Source organism: Myripristis murdjan, chromosome 7 (assembly GCF_902150065.1).
Source record: "Myripristis murdjan chromosome 7, fMyrMur1.1, whole genome shotgun sequence".
NCBI lineage: Eukaryota > Metazoa > Chordata > Actinopteri > Holocentriformes > Holocentridae > Myripristis > Myripristis murdjan.
In genome coordinates, this window is record NC_043986.1 from 21024751 (window position 1) to 21047595 (window position 22845).

Below are 22845 nucleotides of genomic sequence, written 5' to 3' on the forward strand. Positions count from 1 at the left end.
TTGTGTTGAGTTGATCTACATGTCTGGGATCTCTCCACTCTGAATAAAAATAAAAAGGTTCTGAATAACTATATTAACACTTATGTGGGTGCAATATGTGCTTTTTCTGAAACATGCATTCACTGGTCGTCAAATGAAAGCACAGTATTGTTGTGTTCAGCAATTTATCATTTATTTTTTCACTGTTTAAAATATTTCCCCACATACTACATTTGGTTCACAGAACCAGTTTTATATTAGATTGAATTAAGTGATGATAATACAAAATTCAACAAAAGGAATTCTAAAGAACTGACAAAAATACTGTCTGGGGCCTCCAACATTTGCATCATCAAGGAAGTTTTTCACAAGGATTCATCGGCAACCCTTAGATGTGATTCACATTAAAACAAGTGCAATTTCCAGTGAATGTTTCACACAAGTGCAAATAATCCACAAGGCATAGACCACAACACAATCATTTCATTACATGCATCTGCTCACCGACTCAAGATTTTGCCAAGTCGCTCATAGAGAGAGAACGAGACACGTCTCTTGAAATGAGTGCTGCTTCACTCTCACTCTGTCCCCTTCTTTTCACATGGCACACTGCATAAAGGTTGTGTTGTTACGGTAACCCTGGCCTGCTCGAGTGCAAAAGAAGTGTAACATTACAGGTTATGAGCAGACGGAGCTTAGAGCACCAGTTTTGTCAGCAGAATGGGCACCCTTCTTGGCACTGAGGCCTAACTGAGGGTGGAGTTTGAGGCAGGGCTAGTTTGGACCCCAGCCTTACACACTGCAGATGTTGCTTCCATAATATGACGTTCAGTTTCGTACCACAGTATTTCTATCTATTAAGGCCATGCAAAACAGAAACGTCAATAGCAAAAAAAAAGATGCCCATTTCATGTGATACTGAGGTTAAAAGGCAGTACCACTGCACTGTAACACTGATAAAACATGACAACGTGGGAAGTACACACATGCAGATAAGAAGAAAATGTAACAGAAAGAAAACTGACACATAAGTAGACTGTTTTCCTTTGATATCCATTAACCACCAGACGTATTTCATTACTCTGTCAGAAATATGTCATTATTGTTCTTTCTCAGGTTTTGGGGGAAACAGAATATTGCTTAAATATTTTACATTCCACAATGAGAATGAAAACAGAAAAAAACAACAATACTGTCAATGGGAGTGTTGCTGTGGCAAGCCGTGGCCACTAGTGGTCTCCCAAGTACACTGGGACAACAATGAATAATGCAAGCTTGTGGATGTCTGGAGCTGTAACAGCTTTGCACCAGTGACAATGGACAACAGCTTCCAAGGGCAAAATGCTGCATCACTGCTTTGGAAGTGGAAGGGAACTGATTGACAAAGGTCTTTAAATACATATTCACATCAACAATCTCAAATCAGAACAATCCAAAACTGAATATTTAAAGATTGATTGATTTTTGATGAACCAATTCATGACTATCTGAATCCACAAAAGAGTTCAAAGATTAGTAAAGAAAAGTGATGTAACAGACCTACAAATCTGCACCTTCCTTAATAAATAAAATCGACAGTTGACATACTTTCATCGAGGTGACACAAACTGAAAAGACTATACATTCTAACCTCTTTCCAGTAAATCTGGGAATTTACATGACATGTTGTGCACACACATACATCACTAACATTAATTTTGTTTTGGATCAATATGGCTTTAATACACAGCCTGATAAATCTAGTGTAGAAAACAAAAAAGTAACAAGTATTGGCAAATCCAAATAAAGAAACAAATCTTAATCCAGGTTGAACTTCATGTTCCTAATTTCTGACCCCTACACACCTAATAAATGCATGGGGAGGAAATTAAATGAAGCTAGCACTCCTGGGTGCTTCCTGCTAAGCTACAGAAAAGGTTTTAAGATCATGTATCATACCTCTGGTATGTGAGATTCTTCTTTCTGGCTTTTTTAGACTAAATAGTTTCAGCTTGAAGTTAAATACTAAACCAGTTACAATACTGTTGTTACTGTGTAAGCTGTTTTCCACAGCCGAGGGTGAGGTGGAAAGGCGTCTCTTGAGTGGACATTCAACTGAAGAGCACATTGTTTCATAGTAACAAAGAATCACAAACATTTCACAATACGAAGAAGAATAACACTAAGGAATGATTCAACTTGTTTTCTGAGAACGGTGAGAACTAGATAAACGGGTGTAACTGTTCCACCCTGGTGAGGCAGTAACCAAATAAGGTGGACACTGAGATGTATCCGTCACTACATATCAGCAGTGTAATTCTGTTTTCAACCAAAGTGCCTTGCTTTCCCTACTCTCCACAACATGTCTGCAACACGGTACCTGTGAAGAACCTAAAGCAACAGCAGCAAACGACTACTTTACAGCGCTTTTACGTACTCTCAAATAAAAGGAACACACAGATTTACATTATTTTACACCTATGTACCTATTCTACATTTCTAAGTCTATATAGCTTCATGAGTGTCTTATCTGTAAACTTGCTGACATAATACTAGAAAATCAGTAGTGTTCGTAAAGCATGCCTGACAGCAGGTTATGGTTCGTAGAAGGAAAGACTGGTGGACTGACAGTTCTCTGGCAGTGTCGTAGTGCATGTAAAAAAAGAGGTTTTGGCATGTGTTTTTCTAAAAAAAAAAAAAAAAAAAAAAAAAAAGTTTCTCATACACAAACAATTACAACTGGGGAAATAAAGCTTGATGTTATTTACCCTTGCATGCTCTAAGACAAACACTGAACCCATGTGAATGAGGTGAACTTCACTGTCTATACTGATGTGGATGAGAAATAGCCGTATGGCAGCATAATACATATTTAGTACAGTGGTAAGGAATCTAGACTGCCAGATGACAGCAGTACCAGTTATTTACCTTTGAGTTAGTTCAATAAGTATCTCTTTTAGTAATACTTATAGGGGCTACTTTGTTATCTCACAACAGTGTGATATATCAAGCAGGAGGTGATCCAAACCCACAAGCTTGATTCGTCCTCTTGTTCAATGTCCACACACGTCTACGATGGTTGCTGGTTGCTGACATTCAACCTGACACATCCCATCACTCCGTCCCCGGCAGAGGCAGTAATGGGTTCAGAGGTCGAAGACAAAGTAACTCATAGAATAAAGGTGGGGTCATACTTCCTGACCTCCAGGAGCAGGAGATCTCTGTCGCTGAGGGCTTGGGACAGAGCAGCCTGGGCATCAGACAGCTGGGACTCCAGGGACTGACTCTGTAACAGCAGGATTATCAGCCTGGTCAGTTCCAACCAAAGCTAAATTTTCAGTTGTTGTGTTCAATTGCATAGCCTTAAGATCTTGTTTGATCATTTTAAATAACTCACAGGAAAAACCATCATCTAGTGTGACACTAAAACAGCAATATAGTTTTAGCGCACCTAAAACTTGCTAATACTAACATGTTTTTGCCTTATGTACTTATGATAACACAGTCAAAATTGAGCAAACTGCAGGTACTGGTCATGAAGTCATCCATGCAGATTTATAGGTGTGTCTGAATTTGTTATATGTGCATAGGTTGAAATGGATGAGATTTGAAGCACTATTACCATCTGCACCATAGTCCAAAGTGATTCACGATGTGCAACACAGCAACAGGTTATTTGCTCACAGTGAAATTGTATATTTCTGTAGTATTTCAGTTGAAGAGGTGAAAATGAGGGCTGTGTCTTCATTACAAGAAGGAGCAGCTGAAGAGACTTGTGACACCCTCTGTGACACCCTCTGCATGCTGTGGACACAGTCTCCAACTATGAGCTGGACAGTTGCCTAGTGTGTATCCTGCTCAGGTGAGAGTGAGGTGAGGTGCTGCAGCAAGTGGCTGCCTATCAGACTGTGATGTACGGAACAGGTGTAAATACGATACCGTTACACAACTCGTTACACTTAGACACATCTCTGCCTGGTGTGTCTTACAACTGACAAGAGACGCAGACAGGAGCAGCAATGTGTGTTTACATAAACAGACTCCTCTACAGTTACAGCATGAGACAAGCATGGGTCAAGTACATGCAGTACAACCTCACAGCAGTGAGATTTGAATATCTTCACTTGACCGATAACATTTTAGCAGAAACTGGTAAATAGACTGAACTTACACAGCATGTCTCAAGACTACTCAAAGTTCTTTAAAAATACTTGGAAAAAATGTCTTGGAAACATACTTTAAACCTTGTGTCTTAATATGTATGCAACACTTCATTGGTCACATTAGCTGGTTTGGTAACTAATAAAATTACCATAGACAATGTGACACTTATGTTGATCTAATGCTTTATGCATTAACACGCCTGATATTTCATACTTAACCAACTGACCACACACACACACACACACACACACACACACACACCCTTTTGTTTGTTGGTGGCCTGGGTTGAGGCTGTGCTGTAGACACTAAGCTGAATTATATATGTGGTTGGATGAAGCATGAAAGAGTCTTTTTCCTACCTTGCTCTGCTGTTTGAGAACAGAACAGGAACTGTTTGGGTTCTCCAGGCCAGCCACCTGGAGAGAATCTGCTGCTGAGGCTTTAGGGCCTGTACCTTTACCTGCTGAAATCAAAATTGCAAATATTAAGAAGAGTTTCTGTTCTTAGTTTTCAAAGTTATGACAATTGGTGCTGAGTTATTTGTGGTTTTATAGTTAACCATTTTAGCGTGTCTCCAAAATAGTGCCAAATGTGTGAAATACATCACAGTAACCACATGCAATTCTATAGAAACTTTCTATTTTCTGCTTGCCTTTAAGTCTGAAGATGCCGTCATCGCCACGCTCTAATAGGACCTGGTCCACAATAAATGTAGCAGGGGTAGGCTGTGGGGCTGTAGGGTAGATTTTAGGACCATCATCCTAGAAACAAGGGGAATTCCAATAACTAAGTATGTAACTTCAACACTCCTTGCCAATTTTTGGTTAATCCTCAAACCGAACTACAGTCTAAACAAGGGCTGGGCCAGTTCAATTAAGTCAATTTAGGAAGACCACAATTTAGACTGAAATCGTTAGCATGACCTGCAGTTTCAAATGACATTTTGCACTGTGAACTGAAAGTGAACAGACCCCAACACTCCACCTTGTTCAGTCATTCTGATAGTATCCCAGACCAACCTTTAGAGTAATGGTGATGTTACTCAAATGAATCCTCATTGGCTGGCCATCAGCACTGAGCTCGTCTTCAAGAAAAGGGCCCAAGTTGTTCATGGTGGAGGCCAGCAGCTCTGCTTGGCAGCCCTGTACTCCCAGCTCCAGAAAGCCCACAGACTCAGCAAGAGCGCAGTGGCGCCCTGCAGATGGGCCCATTTCTGCCCGCATGCATAGCACTGGAGAGTCCCTGACACCCTGCCTGTCCTGCCCCTGGGCCGGCCCACCTGGAACTGGAGAGAGAAAGCATAGAAAACATCCTTCACTGTCTGTCGCAAGAAGAAGATTACTACTAATAACTACATAAAGAGATGGCAGAGTTTTTAGATGATGCAATGAACATGTGTTTAACACCACTATGTTCAAGCTAACAGGTTAGCGTGTTAGCTGACATGTCTACATGTGTTCAGACCATGTTAAGATAAGTCTTTTTAGAAGTATACCGCACTTCTCTCTATACTGCTCCCTAGTGGGCCAAGCTTAAAAAGGCAAGCACATATATGCTTCCAGTTGCTTATAATAACTCTACATGCATATTATGAAAAAATAAATAAATAAATAAAAAAACAGATTTATTTCTCAACTGCATGATTCCTAGAACGTCATTTTCATGTTGCTGTCAAATCCTTGTTTTAGCGTTGTGACGATAACACTCAAGCCTGTGGAAACAATGGTATAACGGTCTTTAATAAAAAGAGACACTTTTTATTTGTTTTATGTGTTTATGTGTATGTTTGTTTTATGTGTTTATAATGTTGAATGTTTTTCTAATGGACTTTTAGCCTGATGATAAAGTTGAACTGAACAGAAATTAACTACCTCCAGTGCCTGTACACCTTCTATACTGTGGTTGGATAGGTTTCTAATTTTTATGTGCACTACCAGCCAAAAGCAACCTTAATCCATAACTCAGTCAAATCACTCCTTCCTTCATTGTGTTCACTGTCGAGAGCCTTTATTGTTCAACATGTGCAATGACCGATAATTCATTCAAACCTATCAACAACCATGTTATGTCAACATCATTTATCAGCTATATTTTTATCCTTTCATTTTTGTGAGTTCCACCCTTCATACAATAAAGCAATAGCTACATTCTTTTTGGCAGACATCTTATGCAACATAAGAGGTAATTCATAGAGTACTTAAGCCTACATAGTGAACAGTCATGCCCTCCATCCCCTGTTGTGACCACATACTGAATATTGTTTTGCTACACTACCATCAAAAGCCTCTGGATAGCGAAGAAAGGACAGGTGAGATAATAGAAGTACATGGACAATGTAAAAAAACCAAAAATGAGGTAACTGGAGTCAAACAAGGAGGAGGAGGCCTGTTCCAATTTTCCAAGAGTATGTTCATAAAGGTTGGGCATGGAAACAGGAACCCAAGGTTACCTTGTATAAGACCAGCCAGCAGCTCTGATACCCTGACATTGCCGATCTGCATGGGTTTGAGATTCTGGGCCTCTAGGGCCATCACTTGGTCTTCTCCCTTCACTTCCATGATAGAAGCTATCCCATTCAGGACCAGCAACAACACACAAGACTGCAATGACAGAACAACATAATAAGATGACATTTAAATTAGATTTGTTCTTTTTATTATTAACATTGCAAAATTATGAATGACTTAATAGAAATGAGCAAAATATTTTTTCTTGAATATCTCTTGAATATTTCTTTCAAAATTCCATTATTCAACAAAAGCAGTCTCACTCCACAGCAGGTTTTAATAGCTTATTATTATTATTATTATTATTATTATTATTTGACAAAAATATCCATCCAATTCATACAAGCATAATAACTCACTATATCCTGAGTCATGTCCTCTGTACTTTGGGACAGGGAGCTGCTGAGGTCAGCTGATGAACCTCCCTCTGTCCCCGGGGCAGGACTGCCATGACTGGCCACTGGGACTGGAGTGCTGTTGGGATGCATGGACTCCATCCCTGACTCTGTAACCACAATATAAACTTCTGTGTAACATGTACAATTCCGAATCATGTCTTTGAAAACTGCAAGAGATTGTGCTGTACACACCTGAGTCCATGAGGACAACAAAGTTGTCACTGGCATCGCTGTCCACAGAGAGGTTTTCATCAGGCAGGCTGCCATCCAAGATAGCACTATCAAAGGAATGCTGGGAAGGTGACTGCTTCATAGATTGGAGGCGTATGCTGGCAGCCTGGGAGGGGGATGACTCCTCTGAGCGCAGGACATGTTCCCTAAAAGCATGCACACAAGTGCACGCGCGCGCGGACGCGCGCACACACACACACACACACACACACACACACACACACACACACACACACACACACACACACACACACACACACACACACACACACACACTGAGTGGTAAGGGGCAGCCAGTAAAAGCATGTGGTGCTCCGTATGGGCTCCAGACTAATGCAGACTACTATGTGCCAACAACCCAGCAGGAGGGCAATGGGACTTACTTTGCCTGTGGAGTGAATAGTTTGCTCATCCCTGAGCCACGACTCAGCATGCTGAAGGCGTCTTTAGTTATGGAGAACGCCCCTTTAGTCAGATCCAGAGAGGCACTGATGGCATCTTTGGTCACATCCTTGGTGGCATTAATGGCACTGGACAGCTCTCCTTCTAAGCTAAAGGTGGATGGGTCCCGGGACAGGCTAGGGGGATGTCCAGGAGAGAGGGGAGGTGAGAGGATAGGAGCATCCTCTTGTGTTATTACCCCTTCCAGCCCCTCCTCAACAGCCTCACAGGCCTCCTCCACAACCCCGTCTTGTTCATCTTGATCAAACCCAGTGACGGCTGTATTGATGGAAGTGATGCCATTTCCTATCCCGCTGTCTTCTAGGACCCCTTGATCGGCAGAGTGATGAGTGGGGGATGTGTCAGAGTCTGTTATGCTGGGGCTATCTGTCTCTGGAGTGTGGGGGACCTCCTCCTCTGGCTCAGTGGAGGCTGGTGGCAACAGAAGCCCAATTTCCACTGAGTCCACAAGGAAGGCAAGACACACCGTGGTAGGCTTTGTCTGCTGTCCATGGGCTTGCTTAGCATGCCGTGTGTCCCGACCCAGCTCTTCCCCCAAGCGGGCCATGGCATCCTTCATCCTAAGCAGGGCTACATATTGATAGTGGTTGAGCCAGATCTTCACTGGAGTGACTGCTTGGGCCAGGAAGTGGATGGTAGCCAGAGAAGGCTCCTGCTCTGAAGAAAGCTGCTGGGCTCTGCTGGGACTAGTAGGGGAGGAGGATGAACCACAACTAAAGGCAGAGGGCCGGCACATCCACACAGACATGGCAAAGGGCTCAATGAAGGGCTGGGTTCTGCCTTTCGGGCAGCGCCGAGCTCCATCAAAGCCCAGGGTCACCCGAGACAGACTGAGAGACCAGATGTCCTGTGACCGAAGCTGCTTCCCTGTCAGAGGTTGGGGTTCCATCTCTTGAGAGTGCTGGAGGAAGGTGGAGGGAAGGGGGTGAAAGGCACTGCTGTCCCTGGGAAAAGGGCAGGGGGGTGACAGCTGGAAGAAGGGGCAAGTGGCAAAGCTACTATAGATGCTGTTGAGGTCAGCTCTGGTGCCATGGGGGGAATGGCGGGTGTTGCTAAGAGTCATCTGGGGTACAGTAACACAAAGGGAACGGGGTCGCTCCGGGTGATCCAAGATAGAAGAATCCAAGGGAATTATCAACTATAGAAAGAAACAAAACAACTTAAATCCCTGCATACAAACCAAATAATAACATATTTTACATTAGACTATATACGTCTAGGACATACGAGTATGTCCTAAATCCCTTAACTGTTGTCACATGTTGGTCAGTTTTTATTATCTTTCATTTTCACCTTGAGTTGAGCAGCGTCCATGCGGATATCCACATGCTCTTCAGCCTTGCTGCTGTCCTGCAAATGGTAGAAAGCTTTGACCTGGTCCAGAGTGTGCAGTAGACCTCTAGAAAATAGATTGATCCACAGCACACTGGTTGGGTCCACACACACCTGGAGGCTGTTCAGTTGGGCATAGAGGTTTGAGGTGGGCACTTAAGGAGGGAACAAAAGGGAAAAGGAGATGATAGTACAGGGCAAAAGGCCATTAGTGCAGTAATCTGTTGTGACTTTTCTTGCCCAAGAAGATCAAGAGCCCCAAAATTAAGAGGAAATGTGGTATCTGTTTCACCCATACCTGAAAAACTGGGGTTATCAGGAAAGTAGTATTCAGTGAACTGCAGATGGATTGCTGGCACATTGTCTGGCAGGTTCTGCACTTTGCGGTTACAGGATATTAAAGACTGGGTTTTCTTATTATGACGTCCCCCTGTAGACACCTGAATATGGAGGTGAACAGGTAACAGTGATGACAACTGTCATTCCGTATTGGATTTGATTCTTCAATTGCAGGCATTTTTCTCATTCAAAACACTAAAACAAGCAGAATAATGACAGTAATCATGGACTGAGATGAAATCACATATTGCTCAAAAAGAAACTAAAGTGCTGACATCAAAACATCACCTATTTCCTGTCACAAGATGGAATTAGAGAGCCAGACATGTAAATTTCCCATGGGTTTCTCTTCTACTACTACCAAATGGGGAAGTACAAGGATCTTAAACTTAAAAATAACCTTGGTAATGTCACACCCTCTTACGATGAAAAATGTAAAAATGTCAAAAGTGAAAACAAAAGCAGCAAGAGTGTAATTTGAAATGGCAGGGGTTTTCTCCATCTCACACGAAAGGCGATGGAGCAGCCCAGTGTTTTGAGGTGTAAAATGTTAATCTATTCTTGCTGTGGTATTACTGAGATACTTCAAACTTTAAAAGAAAGTGATGAATTACAGAACAATTAGATTTGACAGGACAAGCTGATACTGAAAACTTGCCTGGTGAATGTCCAGATCATCCATCCTGACCACCACACAGCTAGAGCGCAGCCTCTTCAGGGGTGTTCCTGGCATAGCTGAGTTCCGGCTGGACGCCCCCTCTTTGTCAGAGGGGGTTGACTTGGGACTGGCCTGCACATCTAAAATATGCATATACGACAAAAATCATTGAAGGGCAATCAAAGGCAGCCTCAACCATATGAGGCAATTATGTTTCCTACCTAAATCACAGGCAGTGATTGTTGGATTCTTATCCTGTATATGGGCAAAGAATAAAACCAGAAATAGAAATATAACATCGACAAGAATATACAAGGCCACCTCCACGGGTGAACATAAATCACTAAAACGGTGCTAAACAGTCAAATGGACAGGTTTTCTTTTCTTTTTTTTCATTTTTGAATCAGCTCTCTAAATTACTTTTTTTTTTTTTTTTTTTTTTTTTTATTACACACAGATGAAAACTTCCAGTCAGTGGTTTAGAGGAATTTGTGTGCTTAGATGTATGAAATCCAGAAACAGTTATGTAACCAGTCAACACCACATAGCTTCAAAGCTTGTGTAAATCTTTTGAAATTGCCAAATTTTACTACCATCAATTTCAATTCAGCTTATAAGTACACTATATGGAAAAAAGTACTGGGACACACCTCTTAATCATTGAATTCATTGCCACAGGTGTATAAAATCAAGCACCTAGCCATGCAGTCTGCCCTTACTAACATTTGTCAAAGAATAGCTCATTTTAAAGAGCTCAGTGAGCACGTTTACATGCACACCTTATTCCTGTATTAACCGGAATATTCGCAATATTCCGGTTGGAGAGAATTCCGAATAAGACCCCTGGCATATGCCTGTTCCAACCGGAATACTGTGGCATGTAAACACCTTAGTCGGAAAATGCCCCGAACTGGAATATTCAGTCACGACTGTGCATGCACGACTGGCAAGGAATTCTGTGGCGTCTTTGTTGCTATGGTTACTGCAAGCGGGGAAAAAGGCATGGCAAACAGCAGCAAGAGCCAGGAGACTGCAGTCTGCCTTCAGCTAATGAAAGATTTAAATATCATGGAGGATATCGATGGGAGAAAACATAGAACTAGCGACAGCAGAAGAAGAAAAAGAAGAAGACGTTGAAGAAAACTTCTTCGTCTGTACTTCCAGCAGACCAGACGCCTATACGTGTGCTGCTGCCCCCCGCAGCTGAGTGTCGCATTACATAAGAGAGTGGAATATGCCGAAACACGGGGGCATGCCAAGTGACATGTAAACGGAATATTCCAGTTGCCGCAGCACAGTTACCTTAACCGGAATATTGAGCCGAACCGGAATATGGTGTGCATGTAAACGTAGTCAGTGAATTCCAGTGTGGTACTGTAATAGTAATGTAATAGGATGTCAACGTTGCAACAAGTCAGGTGGTGAAATCTCTTCCCTCCTAGATATTCACTATCAACTAACTGTAAGTGCCATTATTGCAAAGTGGAAGCGTTTAGGAGCCACAGCAACTCAGCCACCAAGTGGTACCACCACGTAAAGTTACAGAGCTGGGTCGCTGAGTGCTCAGGCACATAGTGCGTAAAAGTGGCCAATGCTCTGCTGACTCAATAACTGCAGAGCTCCAAACCTCCTCTGGCATTAACATCAGCACAAAAACTGTGCACCAGGAGCTTCATTGCATGGGTTTCCATGGCCAAGCAGCCGCATGCAAGCCTTACATCACCAAGCACAATGCCAAGTGTCAGATGGAGTGGTGTAAAGCACGCCTCTACTGTTCTGTAATACCCAGTATTACAGAATACTGCGTATTACCCAGTATTACAGAATACTGCGTATTACACAACACGTTTCCACTGGAGCAGTGGAAACGTGTTCTGTGGAGTGACAAATCACGCTTCTCTATCTGGTGGTCTGATGGATGAGTCTGCGTTTGGCGAATGCCAGGAGAATGTTCCCTGCCTGACTGCATTGTGCCAACTGTAAAGTTTGGCGGAGGAGGGATAATGCTATAGGCTTGTTTTTCTGGGGTTGGCCAAGGCCCCTTAGCTCCAGTGAAGGGAAATCTTAATGCTGCTGCTTACCAAGACATTTTGGACAATTTTCTGCTTCCAACTTTGTGGGAACAGTTTGGCAAAGGCCCTTTTCTGTCCCAGCACGACTGTGCCCCATTGCAAAAAGCAAGCACCATAAAGACATGGTTGGGTGAGTCTGGTGTGGAAGAACTTGACTGGCCTGCAAAGAGCCCTGACCTCAACCCCATCTAACTCCTTTGGGATGAACTAGAACGGAGATGGCAAGCCAGGCCCTCTGGTCCAACATCAGTGTCTGACCTCACAAATGCTCTTCTGGATGAATGGGCAGAAATTCCCACAGACACACTCCAAAAAAGCCTTCCCGGAGGAGTGGAAGCTGTTATAGCTGCAAAGGGGGACCAACTCCATATTAATGACTGTGGATTTAGATGTCATAAAAGCTCCTGTAGGTGGAATGTGTAGGTGGCCCAATACTTTTGTCCATACAGTGTAGTTCTTCATTATAAATATTGTATAAAAATGACAGTAATAGTACAGTTACTAGTGATTGTACAGAGAGGAAAGTAGCGCATGCACTTTTTGGGTTTTATTGTGGATTTTTTTATGTTTACTGTGTCAGTATATTTTAATGTTTACTGTGTTTTGGTAGTGTGGAAACTAAATTCCTCTCATGGAAGGAGAGAGTCAGTATGTATCTATATCTATGTAATTATGTTTGATAGTTGCAAAAGAAACATAACTGTCATAACAAGGTCAAATGTGCTATGTTAATGTTGCATCCATACCTGGAACAGTCTTTGCAGGGGAGTGCTTGGCTGGGTGGGGCACTTCAGTGTTTGGCCCAGGGAACCCAGAGGCTTCGGTTCTCCTCTGGAACTCCTGCAGAAGTTTCCCAGTCCACTGAGCCTGAGCGTCCATGGCTCCACTGTGGCGTTCCCAGTGTCGACATCCATCGGCTACAATACAGCAGTATTGAAAAAGGCAGTAATGCTGTATTTTAGGCTTAAGACTGAAGGATAGTGGGCTTTTATGGTCAGGGCACAAAGGCTTTAGAAGGCCCTGAGGAATTTGTGCTCCCAGAATGTTTTCTCATCATTTAAAACTCAATTTTATACTCTTTCCTTTATGTCACTAGTTTTATTACATTGTTTTGACTCTATTTTTAGCTTTGAAATGCAATAAAGTGCTTTGCATGTGATTATTATAATCAACTGATACATGTATTTATTTTTAGTCCATTTGCCTCAATTAGCAGTACAAAGTTTCATCAAACCAGCTGGTGCAATCATACCAAAAACCTGTAAAACAATTACCATGTAATAATGTTACAGTAAGTACTAGTGGGATTGTGAGGTCCAGGGGCAATTCTGGTGCTCTACATTCAACAGTTCGGGAATTCCTCAGAGAATAATGGCACTAGGCACGCTCTCCCAAGCCATTAGTCTGCTTGAATAGTAATCCTTCTTTTACAGTCAATCCTGCGTGAATGCTGTGGTTTCAGTGGGAGCACTGAAGAGCACCGGGGTAAACAGCAGTTCAATTACAAGCATGAAAGCTGAAAGGACCAGTAATCAGACTCACCAGGCCTGTGGATGGGATAGTAGTCAAAACCCAGCTTCCTAAAAGTCAGCTGCATGGCACCCTGTGAGCCTGGTGGGGGAGGCTCATCTGTGTAAGATCACATGACAGAGATTAAATTTCAGCTCTGAGGATAATCGAGGTTCAAATGCGTTACAAATTGTCATATTTTTATAGATTATTTTGAGTACACTATTTTACTTTTAATCTGAAAATGACTTGCATCCACCCCTTGAGCTATGTGCCAGTTATTTTAATGATATTCTGTATGTTTACTTATCCAACTAACCTGAGTCTTCTGACGAACTGTCGTTGCATATGTGCAAATCTAAGCGGGATATGAAGGTGTGATATGAGGACTCCTTCACATCATAGAGCTCAAAGTACTGACTGAGGTTGCTGGGGGTGCCAGCAGGAGGGGGAGGGGCCTCTGACCACAGGGTATGGATACCAGGAGACGGAGGAGCCGTCTGAAAGACAGAAGAGGCAGATGATCTAGATGACAAACTAAGATTTAACAAAAACTAAAAATGTTCTGCAATACAAGTCTTAAAAAAAACTGCCTTATATGCCACAAATACAGAGACAGTATCACACAAAGAGTTGTTCAAGCATGTTGCAAAGCAATTAAATTGTGTACACTAAGAAGTAATATGACAACTCAAGAGGCATACTGGAGAGAGAGTAGTTTTCAAGTTACATTGTTTTATGTTCTTGTGCTGTAACATTAGTAATCACAAAAAGAAACAACAATAACTAATTATTATTATTAGAAATGGTAGTAGTAATATTTCTATGGCACTTTTAAAAACCCTTATGAACTATTTTAATGATACTGTAATTATAATATTGTAATATTATTAATATTATTGTTTATTAATAAATATTTCAATTAATTAAGCCCAGGTTGTGAAAAGTTCTAGGAGAATTAATAAATCCAAGGTATAAAAAAATGGAATTTAGATGTTTTAAGTTTGACATTCTCCATGTTTTTTCCTTTAAAACATATCAAGAAGCCTTGCAGCCTCTCGATTTATTGTGAAAACATAAATAAAGAAGACAGAATGGGGGCAGGACCTGCAGGGACTCAGCAGTCATGCTCTTCCTCTGCTGGGCAGACTTCTCCATAGCCTCGCTGAGAGATTTGGCATAATGGATGATAGCTTTGAGTTGAGAATCCGTCAGCACCCATAACAGGTCGTCCAGAATGAAAAGGAGCTTGGATGCCAGAACATTGCAGTCCTTGACCTGCATTGACAAAATAACATCCTCAAAATAATTTCCAAATGTGTTCATGATCTTTAAACAAGCATGACACATAGTTGTGTCTCAACTTTTTATGATGATTAATATTCACATTTTTTGAGAATTTCAGTGAATGGCAGAAAATCTGTGATCTGGTCTTACTCTGCGTTTGAGAGCGATGCGAATGCGTCCCTGGTTGGTGATGAGGCGTAATGGCGTGCTACCCAGGTCCTGGTCTTCACTCTCTATGGCGTCAGCTTCGATACGTAAACTCTGCCAGTTAATTTCCTTGAATGTCAACACCTGAGTGAGAGAACACATTAAATCAAACCACCCACCTCTCTGTGTGATCACACACTGACAGACAGAGAGACACACAAACACATACACACCATCTTCCTGCACTTATATGCCAGGACTGGTACTGTGGTGTCAAGGCAAATGTTTTCTGAGACAAACCAAAAGCACAGATAAAAAGGTCAGCCACTGGCAAACAGATGTATGTCCTCTTAAGTGGATTACAAGATCTCGTTTAGAGAAGTCAGACATCCCAACATGGAGTCACTGCAGCTGATAAAGACCAAAACAATTGACCTGATTAAGTGATTTACTGCAGGCCCAATGAACAGAAATTGTTCCTGAGGCAGGAACATTGCATAATAGCTAGGCATTACATTGATCCAGACAGTGGTCTGGATGACTCATAAAAAAAAACACTTTTGCATAGTACCTCTCCTCTCTTGGGGTCAGTGATGCGGGTGTAGCGGAGGTCACTACGTTGCCATTTGGGGTTGAGGCTGTTTCCTTGTAGCTGCCAGAGTTCAAAGGAGGCATGGAAGGCGCGGGCTTGTACCTTGATAGTAATGGAGTTGATGATAACAGACATGCCCTCCACCACCTTCTCTGCAAAGCCGTACTCGCTGTAATTAACATCCAGTATGAACATAAGTAAAGTCAATGGGTTGACCATGTATGGGGCAGACAGCAAATATGTCATTGGCTAATTGATTTTAAGGTTTTAAGACAAAAGTGCCACAATTACAAAGGCTTACCTCTGGCCTGCTGTGATAGCTATAGGGGAGGGTCCATTAGGCGGGCGTGGCTCTTCACATGTCCTCATTTCTACCTCTACCTTATCCAAGAACTGGACACACAAGAAACAGTAATATCATACAATTTAATATTTATTAGCAGAGAAATAGACAACCTAACTTTTTCCAGTGATATTACAGCAGAGATCACATCCTGTTATAGCTTTTGTTAAAGAGCAGTATAAGAAACCATGGAGAATAGTAAGAGTAATGCTAGTGTCAGTTTATTGTTGCATGAAAAGAGAAGGCAAAAATGAGTATTGCAGAAATGCACGTGTATTAACTCAAGAAAACATAAATAAATAAATAAAATAAAAATTATCATTGTTACCAAGCAGATGGGGCTTGTTTTCAACTTTGTCCATTGTATCTGAAAAAGACGAGACAGCATTGGACAACTGAGTCAATCACAAAGACTTGCCATATTCTGCCATAATGCTTATGATTCATTGCGTACATGTCAGTGGAAGAGTCGAGCCCCAAAGAAACATCACCATATGGGCTACAACGATGGCTCCATCCCTGCCATACTAACACATTTTGGTGACAAAATGTCATAGTAGGGCAAAAAAAATTCTAAAATATGTACCATCACTTCCACTTACAAAAGCTGTGATATTTAGGGCTTGAGATGAATGCATGGCAAACAGTGGCAAAGGAGTTTTCACTGCAACACAACACAATACGTTAGCACTCTGAAGAAAACTCTATACTCTTACAGCCATTGTCACCGTGCTATGTATTTAATAGTCGTCTATAACACCAATACGAACCTCTGCATTTTCAAAATTATGTCTAACTACAACAAACTTCTCACTGTTTTAAATGGTAAACAGTGTTGATAATGTAACTAAATGCTGTTTCGGTTTAAATCGTCACTAAGAGAAAGATTTGGGCAAAATACAAGCCACCCAGTAAGATCAAAGTCCAGCGCCCGCCCAAATCTTGCAGGATCTCTGTAGCCTCTTTCCTTTCGTGTCTCTCTGCATCATGGCTTACCTCTCTGTTATCTAACAGCCAGTGGTGGTCTGAAGAAAACAGACCTCAGCAGTGTGTCTAGGTAATGCTTATCAGTGTGGTGCTGCCACTGCTCATTTCCTCTATGGCTCTAATGGCTCTACGTACTTAACATACCCTGAAATTCAGAAAACTGCAACCTCTTCAAAGTTAATCGACTGAATAATGTTTTTTTTTTTCAGTCAGTTTTTTTTTTCAATATGAGACAATTACTAAAAGGACATGGATTATGTATTTCTGTTTTCTGCCCCAGCTTTGGATTTGCGAGGTTACCAGATGAGCTACCCAATGCGGTTTGACTAGTTGATGTCATACCCTGATGGCCGCTTTGTTGCAGTAGACCCGAGTGACAGCAAGCCAGGTAGGCAGGTCGAGCATGTTCTGCAGAACCTCCTCATCCAGCTCCAGGTTAGACAGCTGCCCCTCCCCCTTCAACGTACTCAGGTTGATCTTGTCTGGGGAGAGATTCTTTGTGAACCTGGGGAAAGATATGAGGTCATATTTTATTATGGCAGATGGAAATTAAGGGGGGGAAACCCATCCTATATCAAGAAAGGCATGTTTCAGATAGGCTTTACTAGGGGAAACCCCAGATATTTTAGGAGGTATACTTCACTGATCATGCGAGACAAAACAAAAGAATATTGAATGATGAAGCTTAGTTAAGCTAGGTTAGACCCAGGAGTTGTGCTCTAATTGAAAAGTGTTGCAGCAGAATGAGTCATCCTGGGGAGTCGGAGCAGCCTCCTGGCTAGATCCTCACAGCAGCACTCTCCATCTGGCTTAACCTCTCCACAGGTGCTAATATAATTCTGGCTGCCAGGAAAAGACTACAACCACACGCACAGAAGGTAGTGAAGCCGGCTACAGCTGGATCAAACTGACTTGTTACGTATCCCACTGCAAATATGCCGTGACAATGTTATGAGACATGCCTTTGAAATGACAGAGACAAGCACAGAAACACTGCTGACAAAGCTGTTACCTAAAGGCCAAACAAAAGGCCTACAGAATATGACTCATAGCTCCGCAGGTTAATGGCATAAATTAAACTAATAAGATCATTATGTGAATGTGCGCCAAGTGGTCAAAGGCACGTAATCCCAAAAGTTTAATGTTATTAGGCCTGATTACTTGTTGCAGTCACTAAACCTGACAAGCCAGTCAAAACTTACACATGCCAGCTGTTCATCAGCCTAAATAGAGAACAATAGCACCAAAACTACTACTACTACTCCTTGATCAATTTTGATCACAATGGCTATCTTGTTAAAATAAGGTTTGAGCAGACCTTCTGTAATGGGCAATGCCCGGGCAATTACTTTCCCCATACCAACATTTCACATTACTCCCATGTTCTTCAAGTCTGGTTTGATCGTGAAGAATTTAGCTAACTTATATAGTGTGTTCACATATTGAAAAATAGCTTGGGGTAGCCTGTACAACACTTTGCCTTCAGCAGATACAACAGAATACAAAGCTGAATGGGTTAGAGCTACATTAAAGCAAAGGCTATGGCAGCACTTGCATTTGTAAAACTAGCCAACAGAGAGCCAATTGTTAAGATTAGTTTGGTTTAAGGAGGTCAGAAATTCCAGAGCAAAGACCTCAAAATAAATGCTACTGTAGAAACTTGGCTTGGAGCACAATTTCTTGGTTTTACTATCAAAAACCAACAAAAATGTCTTTCAAAGATTAGCAGAAAAAGGTTCACTCTCACAGTGGTTAATTTACAACCAGCAACCCCTCAGTGGGGTGAAGAAGTCTAATTTAAGCTTCAGGCTAAGTTTGTGTGTTTGGAGCAAACCTATACAGTAGCTGGACACTTTCTTGTGATCCATATCATGAAGATTTTTGCAACAAGCAGGGATGCATTGCATGCTTGGCTAGGACTGCTGATTTGATTATGTCATCATCCCGTCTGAGGAAAGAAGTATGATGAACTGAAAGAAGACTATGTCTTAAAACAACATAACATGAATGCAGCCAAAGATGAGGACAGAGAAGTCACTGATTTAGCAGATTACAAAGAAATATCAAGAACATACATGGTAGCTGAAAACAGTGTATTAAAAATGCCCCCATTCCCATTACAGAAAACAAGCTGTGGTCCAAAACATCAATATGTTTGCTTATCTATGTGTCCACTGTGTGCCCATCTACTGCAAATAAATATTTAAATTATTCAGCAGAGAGGAAACAAATATGCAGCAGTCTATGAAAAAACTCTGTTTTAGTCCAGGCAATAAGTCAAGTCTGGCCTTTACCCCACTCAGCTGGCACAAGAAAGACCTTTTTAACAGATTTCAACATTGTTTTCCCATTCAAATAAATGTCTTACCAACAGTCAGTACTGCCAAACATGTAACAATAGAGAACACAACAAGGACTGTAGCAATACAACTTACAAAACAGAGGGGGTGTGTGTGTGGGGGGGTGGGGGGTAGACACACAGCAGGCCATGTATCTCCTGGGCAGTGGCACACCATTTAAAGGAAGTGAAACCAGGTGTGGAAAAAAAGCCACAGAGTCAATGCTAGAGAAGATACTGAAGATGACTGCAATATATTTGACTATGTACTGCAGACGTAAGATTGGCACAAGCTGCTGACAGAGTGTTGAGATTGTCACTTACTACAAGCTTTGCATATCTGACCCTAAAGCACTGCTGACTCAGTCACAGCATCATCCACAGCCCTAAAATCACTTTGCTGATTCAAGACAAATTCTGTAAATACCTACAAAATAGGCCTACATCAGTTTGAGATCTAGTCTTCATCTTTGCTGAAGGCAGTTTTTTTTTTTTTTTTTTTTCCATTTATGCGATAACAGATCTCAAAGCTAGCGCAGAGAAACCAAGGTCATGTTGCTCCTAGTTCTTCTAAATTCATTGAGAGCTGCCTTGCTGTATCAATATTGTGTAAAGTCTATTTGTTCCTTTGTATACTGTATTTAACCAATGTGACAAATTCAAGACTTAAGTGGACCACTTAACAAAATGTCTCTCCAGTGATTGTGCACACGTTTGGAATAGCACGCAGGCCTACAGCTACAACTGCTGTCTGCTTTTATTAAACCATGTTTTTTTTTTTAAAGTAAAGAATGGCACCAGTAGCAAACAATTATAAAACACAAGTAAAATTAAGGAGTTTCATGTGCTTATACATTATCATCTTTTATGTGCTTTTGATTTTTTGAATTTGATTGTTTCCTTTTTAAGTTCTATGTATGTTATTGTCTTTATTGTAATGTGTTTCTACTCATTTTGAATGAGTTTATTAATATAAGCCCTTTCTATATTAAGCAAGCTGTATTACTCCAGGTATGAAATATGCTCCCAGATAGCCTTTCAAACAATGCATTGTACTTTCAGGAATACCTGGACTGCAAATTCTGAAAATTGCTTCATTTCAAGCATTACAAAACAAACTGATTATTTGTGTCATAATAAAAAACAGCTTTGGTTTACAACCCAGGCGTCACTACAGCCACATCTACTATTTTGTGGCAACAGATGCTGATGAATATTCAGACTCTATTTGAACTTGGCACTCTTTTTAACACCAGTGATCAGACTACAGATGGTACCCTCAGATTTGCAAAGCTCACAAAATGATTTCATCACAGTTGATTTTATCATGTTAACAACTAAGAGGAGCTGATTAAAAAGAGAATACAAAACGTGATAGCCTGAGTGAAATGTGGAGTCCTGCCCTGGAACCTGTATTTTGCATTTAATTACATTTAATTTAAGATCAGGAGTGTCATCGTGCAAGGTTATAGTGTACATCTTGAGTAGACCAGTTAGTTTATATGATAACAGACAACTTCAAATTATGAGAGCATCTTCTAAAAAAAACACTGAAGGCCTTAACATTCAGGAATTTAGGGAAGCATTTAATTAACATTCAATAATTTTTAGTCTTATTTATATTTCATTTTGTCTATATTTTCCTATCTTCAATCATTGTTGCTGCTGCAGCACTATGAATTTCCCATGGTGGGACTCATACAGGCTTATCTTATCTTATCTTGTTTCCTTTCCTATCTTTTGAAGCTTAAACTGCAGTAAAATTCAGCTGAGGATGTGTTTATGGATCTTTCTGCCTACAACTAGGCCCAAAAACAGAATACACATGACTGAATAATCACTACCTTTTCCAGTCAAGACTCAATAGAATACATAAATATACATATTCAATATAACACTCTTTTTCTAACTGTTGTGGTTTCTAACACTAGTTTTCAGTGCACGCCAAAAGCATAAATCTGTAAAAGCTAAAACTAGAACTGTCACAGTTCCTGTAAGATATTAATTTTTCCCTCTCTCTCAAAGATATCCCTAATGTGTAGGATATATTATTGTTAAGGATTTATACCAGGCATTAGGCTACGCCCTGTAATAGGTATCTCACGTTCACCTTTGGTATTTGTAAATCTTTCTGGTGGCAGGAATTTCTTGCAGAGACCCCAAAGTTTCATCCTGATTTCCCCCCCTGTCATATATTTATATGTACGTAGATTGATAGATTGATAGATAGATAGATAGATAGATAGATAGATCTAACCGTTAAGACAATTCAATTTTCACATTTAGCTGAATTCTAGCTGTTCAACCTGGGAACCCTTTCTAGTCTAAAAGCACTTCAGTGGAGCAATGAGAAGCTTTCAACTAAAAATGAGAAAGCATGGTTCTTCCTTTTGCTATATTTCAGTTCCAGGTTCCTATTAATGTTTAAGGCCCTAGACAACTGGATGCTATGGCAGTCCAAAAGAGGACCCTGGGTTTAAGGGCAGACCTCTTTTAAGCGTGATGGGGGGGCTTTAGGAGCTTACCAGAGCCTACAAGACTACTGAAAACACACATGTAAACAGGTCAAGGTGATTTGCTGCGTTCACCATCTCTATCGAGTTATCTACTCTCTTCAGTCTGCTGTGTTATGTAACGTTTAACTAGCTGGTAGTGTGGGAAATCTTGGTAGAAATGCTAGCTAACTACGCTAGCTCAGTTGCGTTAACTAACGTAAACATAAGCCAGGTGGGCTAGTTAGCTAAGAGGCACAGCCAAAGATGGCACTTACCTGGACAAATGTTTCAGAATTTGCTTCTTAATTATCCCGGCCATTTCTGCCTCTGTCGGTATCGAAAATGTCAGCAGCCTTTTACTCAAATACACATGGTACAAGCCTGCGGGTGTCTCAGTAAAGCACACGGTGCTCCAAGTAGCATCTTGCTAGCCTCCGCACTGCTGGAACCTGGCAGGGGGACGGACGTCACCGGCCTCCTCCGCCGCCGGACAGCCGACTGACCCCGCACCCCTCCGGGACACACACTCTTAAACACACGGTGCCATCTGCTGGATCTTCTCGGGAACACCCAGTGGGATGTGGTGAAGAAAATCCCACGACTCAGGCAAAAATATCTCAGTGGCCGTTGTATTATTAATAAAATAGTGACGACAGCAAATATAAATATTATTACATCCGCAGTAAAAAATCATAACATAGTTGTTTGTCGGTAAACGTATGGAGAAAATGCATGGGGTATCGCGTTACAAAGCCTGCTTTCATTTGCACAGATTGCTGCTGCACACTAAGCCACCTCCTTCCGTAAATCTTGCAACATTTGCCGTGATCTTTTCATTTCCAGCAAGGTACATGCGCTGTTTTTTTTCTACAAGAAAACAAACGTCTAAGGAAATACTAAATAAGCGTACAAAGGAAAATAAGACAAATAAATTAAGTTTGAGTGAAAGAAAAAACATTGTCAATTTAATTGTATTTTTTTACATCATAAATGCGGTTCCATTTTCATTTTTATTATTGAATCATG

At 41.3% G+C, this 22845-nt stretch overlaps 1 protein-coding gene across 4 annotated transcripts; it reads right to left on the reverse strand.

The window, feature by feature from the left end:
- Window positions 1-149: 149 nt before the first annotated feature.
- On the reverse strand, window positions 150-22301 carry bltp3a (bridge-like lipid transfer protein family member 3A). Of its 4 annotated transcripts, none has more exons than XM_030055348.1 (21): window positions 22095-22301; window positions 17329-17491; window positions 16328-16366; window positions 15958-16049; window positions 15636-15825; window positions 15068-15208; window positions 14738-14908; window positions 13950-14130; window positions 13664-13750; window positions 12868-13038; window positions 10050-10189; window positions 9351-9492; window positions 9014-9207; window positions 7642-8858; window positions 7220-7404; window positions 6989-7134; window positions 6572-6722; window positions 5142-5407; window positions 4775-4883; window positions 4482-4582; window positions 150-3244 (listed from the first exon to the last, which is right to left on the reverse strand). In XM_030055348.1, the coding sequence occupies exons 1-21, from the start codon at window positions 22136-22138 to the stop codon at window positions 3128-3130; spliced, it is 4047 nt and encodes a 1348-aa protein (XP_029911208.1). In that variant the 5' UTR covers window positions 22139-22301; the 3' UTR covers window positions 150-3127. The 4 variants fall into 4 exon arrangements, with proteins under 4 accessions (XP_029911208.1, XP_029911207.1, XP_029911211.1 ...); XM_030055347.1 differs by having other exon boundaries at window positions 4482-4585; XM_030055351.1 differs by lacking the exon at window positions 150-3244 and adding an exon at window positions 3835-3949.
- Between the last annotated feature and the right edge of the window lie 544 nt (window positions 22302-22845).